Raw genomic sequence first — 5,885 nt, 5'->3', positions numbered from 1 at the left:
AAAAAAAAAAAAAAAATTTATGAATGAAGAACCAAACTTTCTTTTTTCTTTTTTTTTTTGAGACAGTCTCGCTGTGTTGCCTAGGCTGGAATGCAGTGGCATGATCTCGGCTCACTGCAACCTCTGCCTCCCAGGTTCAAGTGATTCTCCTGCCTCAGCCTCCCAGTAGCTGGGATTACATGTGGCTGCCACGACGCCCAGCTCATTTTCGTTTGGTTTTTTTTGAGATGGAGTTTTGCTCTTGTTGCCCAGGCTGGAGTGCAGTGGTGCGATCTCGGCTCACTGCAGCCTCCACCTCCCAGGTTCAAGCGATTCTCCTGCCTCAGCCTCCCGAGAGCTGGGATTACAGGCATGTGCCACCATGCCTGGCTGATTTTGTATTTTTACTAGAGATGGGGTTCCACCATATTGGTCAGGCTGGTCTTAAACTCCTGACCTCAGGTGATCCACCTGCCTTAGCCTCCCAAAGTGCTGGGATTACAGGTGTGAGCCAACGTGCCCGGCCTATTTCTTTATTTATTTTTTATTTCATTTTATTTACTTATTTTTTTGTCACCTAGGCTGGAATGCCGTGGCATGATCTCGGTGCACTGCAACCTCCACCTTCTGGGTTCAAGCAGTTCTGCTGCCTCAGCTTCCCGAGTACCTGGGACTTCCCGAGTACCTGGGACTACAGGCATGCACCACCATGCCTGGCTAATTTTTGTATTTTTAGTGGAGATGGGGTTTCACTGTGTTGTCCAGGCTGGTCTCGAACTCCTGACTTCAAGTGATCTGCCTGCCTTGGCCTCCCAAAGTGCTACGATTACAGGTGTGAGCCAACACGCCCGGCTCCCTAAAGTAGAATTAAAATATCATTTTGTATTGTAAATTATGTACTGTATTACTTTGACTTAAAGGTTGGTACAATTTTATATATATATATTTTTTAACTAATTCAGTCAAAAATGTATATATTTATTGAACATCTGCGGACTAGACACTGTGTTAAGGCATTGTGGAAAATTTAAAAATGAAATCCTAGCCTGGCGTGGTGGCATCTGCCATAGTGCCAGTTACTTGGGAGGATGAGGCCCAATAATTGCTTAAGCCCCAGAGTTTGAGCCCAGCCTGGGCAACAGCAACATTGTGAGACTCTGTCTCAAAAAATAATTCTCCCTGCCCTAAAGGGATTTATATTAGTGGGCAACTATGTGAGAACATAATTATAATATCACACACTGTAATAGAAGGAAGAATAAAGAGCTACATGAGCATAGAGGAGGAGGTGTGGCATAAAGGTGACATTTGTAGTGCTTCTTGGCAACAACCTAGTTGGCTTCCTTATTTTTCTTCAGACACGCCTGCAGTTCTTTCTTCATTTGTTTGGTGTCGTCCTCGTCTTCCTCAGGATGCCCCTTTCCTTGCTTTCTTTACATTCATTAGAATCCTCGTTTTTTGTTTGTTTGTTTGTTTGTTTGAGACGGAGTCTTGCTCTGTCACCCAGGCTGGAGTGCAGTGGTGTGTTCTCAGCTCACTGCAACGTCCACCCCTCAGGTTCAAGCAATTCTCTGCCTCAGCCTCCTGAGTAGCTAGGATTACAGATGCCTGCCCACCATGCCTGGCTAATTTTTTTTGTTTGTTTTTTTTCTCTGAGATGGAGTTTTGCTCTGTCACCCAGGCTGGAGTGCAGTGGCACGATCTTGGCTCACTGCAAACTCCACTTCCCAGGTTCACGCTGCTCTCCTGCCTCAGTCTCCCAAGTGGCTGGGACTACAGGTGCCCACCACCACGCCCGGCTAATTTTTTGTATTTTAGTAGAGACGGGCTTTCACCGTGTTAGCCAGGATGGTCTCGATCTCCTGACCTCGTGATCTGCCTACCTCGACCTCCCAAAGTGCTGGAATTACAGGCGTGAGCCACCACGCCTGGCTTTTTTTTTTTTTTTTTTTTTCTGAGACGGAGTTTCGCTCTTGTTGCCCAGGCTGGAATGCAATGGCACGATCTTGACTCACCGCAACCCCCTCCTCCTGGGTTTAAGCGATTGTCCTGCCTCAGCCTCCCAAGTAGCTGGGATTACAGGCATGCACCACCACACCTGGCTAATTTTGTATTTTTAGTAGAGACAGGGTTTCTGCATGTTGGTCAGGCTGGTCTCGAACTCCTAACCTCAGGTGATCTACCCACCTCGGCCTCCCAAAGTGCTGGGATTGCCAGTGTGAGGCACTGCACCCAGCCTAATTTTTGTATTTTTAGTAGAGATGGGTTTCACCATCTTGGCCCGGCTGGTCTTGAATTCCTGACCTCATGATCCACCCACCTCAGCCTGCCAAAGTGCTGGGATTACAGGTGTGAGCCACCGCGCCCAGCCCCTCATTCTTTCTAGGCCCCGCCACCAGTCCACTGCAGCCGAAGGTACTAACAACAGAATGATTACCCATGTCCATTCAACTTGATATTTGCCTTGTTTTCTTGGTTGCCATTTTCTCTGCATGATTCTCCTCAACTTTAATGTGGGTTCCTTGAGCATGGGCACTGTGTCCTCCATCTGTGTTTCCTATAATACCAATCATACTGCCCTCCATGTTTTAGTTGTTCAATAAATGTTTAGGGCCAGGCGTGGTGGCTCATGCCTGTAATCCCAGCACTTTGGAAGGCTGAGGTGGGCGGATCTCTGGAGTCCACGGACTTCGAGACGAGCCTGGGCAACACAGTGATACCCTGTCTCTACAAAAAGTACAAAAATTAGCCAGGTGTGGTGGTGCACCCCTGTGGTCCCATCTACTCAGGAGGCTGAGGTGGGAGGATTGACTGAGTCTGGCTGCAGTTAGACAAGATCACACCACTGCACTCCAGCCTGGGTGACAGAGTGAGACTCTGTCTCAAAGAAAAGAAAAAAATGTTTGGAAGCTGATATGTGATAATTCTAGTAACCATAAGTATAACACCCCAAACTGTTGACCCCTGACCTTGCCTTATTGCAGAATTTATTGTTCAAAATACTCTCAACTTGGCTGAGTGAGTTTTGTTTGTGGTTTCTTACAGGGGCTACTGTTCCCGTAGACAAAGACGTCTTCGAAAAACACTCAACTTCAAGATGGGGAACAGACACAAATTCACAGGGAAGAAAGTGACTGAAGAGCTTCTGACTGATAATAGGTATTAACTGCTCCGTGCTAGTTGCAAGTTACATCTTGCTAATACATTTATTGAACAATGACATGTGCTAGACTTCATGCCAAACCTTTTAATTATCTCTGGTGACTCTTAGCAGCTCTGTGGGATGGGCATTGTTTACTATTTCTGCGTTCTAAGGCAAGGAAACAGGCTCAAAGAGGTTCAGTAGTTTGTTCAAGAAGTGTGTTGGGGCTGGGCACAGTGGCTCACGCCTGTAATCCCAGCACATTGGGAGGCCAACGTGGGTAGATCACCTGAGTTCAAGACCAGCCTGGCCAACATGGCAAAACCCCATCTCTACTAAAAATATAAAAATTAACTGGGCGTGGTGGCGGGCACCTGTAATCCCAGCTACTTGGGAGGCTGATGCACGAGAATTACTTGAACCCGGGAGGCAGAGGTTGCAGTGAGCCAAGATTACACAATTGCACTTCAGCCTAGGCAACAAGAGTGAAACTCTATCTCAAAAAAAAAAGGAGGGGAGGGTGGGATTCACTCTCTCAGCTTTGGAGCCCCCCTCCCTCTGTCTCTGTGCAGGGAGCTTCTTCCTTCTCCCTTCCTTCTTGCCTATTACACTCTGCTTTTTTTAAAAAAAAACAACTGTTGGGATGGCAAATGTTGAAGTCAGTGATTAGAATCTAATTGATTATTAGATAAGGTTTCTAGAATGTAAATTTCAATGTCTAAAACTAGATGCATATATCAATNCGGGTGCGGTGGCTCTGCCTGCTGGGCTCATACCTTGAGCCCAGCAGGCGGAGGTTGCAGTGAGTCAAGATCGCGCCACTGTACTCCAGCCTGGGTGACAGAGCGAGACTGCATCTCAAAAAAAAAAAAAAAAATTTATGAATGAAGAACCAAACTTTCTTTTTTCTTTTTTTTTTTGAGACAGTCTCGCTGTGTTGCCTAGGCTGGAATGCAGTGGCATGATCTCGGCTCACTGCAACCTCTGCCTCCCAGGTTCAAGTGATTCTCCTGCCTCAGCCTCCCAGTAGCTGGGATTACATGTGGCTGCCACGACGCCCAGCTCATTTTCGTTTGGTTTTTTTTGAGATGGAGTTTTGCTCTTGTTGCCCAGGCTGGAGTGCAGTGGTGCGATCTCGGCTCACTGCAGCCTCCACCTCCCAGGTTCAAGCGATTCTCCTGCCTCAGCCTCCCGAGAGCTGGGATTACAGGCATGTGCCACCATGCCTGGCTGATTTTGTATTTTACTAGAGATGGGGTTCCACCATATTGGTCAGGCTGGTCTTAAACTCCTGACCTCAGGTGATCCACCTGCCTTAGCCTCCCAAAGTGCTGGGATTACAGGTGTGAGCCAACGTGCCCGGCCTATTTCTTTATTTATTTTTTATTTCATTTTATTTACTTATTTTTTTGTCACCTAGGCTGGAATGCCGTGGCATGATCTCGGTGCACTGCAACCTCCACCTTCTGGGTTCAAGCAGTTCTGCTGCCTCAGCTTCCCGAGTACCTGGGACTTCCCGAGTACCTGGGACTACAGGCATGCACCACCATGCCTGGCTAATTTTGTATTTTAGTGGAGATGGGGTTTCACTGTGTTGTCCAGGCTGGTCTCGAACTCCTGACTTCAAGTGATCTGCCTGCCTTGGCCTCCCAAAGTGCTACGATTACAGGTGTGAGCCAACACGCCCGGCTCCCTAAAGTAGAATTAAAATATCATTTTGTATTGTAAATTATGTACTGTATTACTTTGACTTAAAGGTTGGTACAATTTTATATATATATATTTTTTAACTAATTCAGTCAAAATGTATATATTTATTGAACATCTGCGGACTAGACACTGTGTTAAGGCATTGTGGAAAATTTAAAATGAAATCCTAGCCTGGCGTGGTGGCATCTGCCATAGTGCCAGTTACTTGGGAGGATGAGGCCCAATAATTGCTTAAGCCCCAGAGTTTGAGCCCAGCCTGGGCAACAGCAACATTGTGAGACTCTGTCTCAAAAAATAATTCTCCCTGCCCTAAAGGGATTTATATTAGTGGGCAACTATGTGAGAACATAATTATAATATCACACACTGTAATAGAAGGAAGAATAAAGAGCTACATGAGCATAGAGGAGGAGGTGTGGCATAAAGGTGACATTTGTAGTGCTTCTTGGCAACAACCTAGTTGGCTTCCTTATTTTCTTCAGACACGCCTGCAGTTCTTTCTTCATTTGTTTGGTGTCGTCCTCGTCTTCCTCAGGATGCCCCTTTCCTTGCTTTCTTTACATTCATTAGAATCCTCGTTTTTTGTTTGTTTGTTTGTTTGTTTGAGACGGAGTCTTGCTCTGTCACCCAGGCTGGAGTGCAGTGGTGTGTTCTCAGCTCACTGCAACGTCCACCCCTCAGGTTCAAGCAATTCTCTGCCTCAGCCTCCTGAGTAGCTAGGATTACAGATGCCTGCCCACCATGCCTGGCTAATTTTTTTTGTTTGTTTTTTTTCTCTGAGATGGAGTTTTGCTCTGTCACCCAGGCTGGAGTGCAGTGGCACGATCTTGGCTCACTGCAAACTCCACTTCCCAGGTTCACGCTGCTCTCCTGCCTCAGTCTCCCAAGTGGCTGGGACTACAGGTGCCCACCACCACGCCCGGCTAATTTTTTGTATTTTTAGTAGAGACGGGCTTTCACCGTGTTAGCCAGGATGGTCTCGATCTCCTGACCTCGTGATCTGCCTACCTCGACCTCCCAAAGTGCTGGAATTACAGGCGTGAGCCACCACGCC

The 5,885-nt window shown here is 46.9% G+C and overlaps 1 protein-coding gene across 1 annotated transcript in view; it reads left to right on the top strand.

Annotated features, from left to right (window-relative positions):
• The window catches only part of SRP68 (signal recognition particle 68), a 49,300-nt gene that overhangs the window by 3,839 nt on the left and 39,576 nt on the right, over nt 1-5,885 (top strand). The window contains exon 3 of the mRNA XM_017884728.1: nt 3,025-3,138. Coding sequence (XP_017740217.1) covers nt 3,025-3,138 — 114 coding nt within the window. The remainder of the gene's footprint in view (nt 1-3,024; nt 3,139-5,885) is intronic.

This window comes from Rhinopithecus bieti, unplaced genomic scaffold (assembly GCF_001698545.2).
Source record: "Rhinopithecus bieti isolate Rb0 unplaced genomic scaffold, ASM169854v2 scaffold_13400, whole genome shotgun sequence".
NCBI classification, from domain to species: Eukaryota; Metazoa; Chordata; class Mammalia; order Primates; family Cercopithecidae; genus Rhinopithecus; species Rhinopithecus bieti.
Note: the sequence above shows the minus strand (reverse complement) of the source record. Positions and strands in the feature narration are given on the sequence as shown.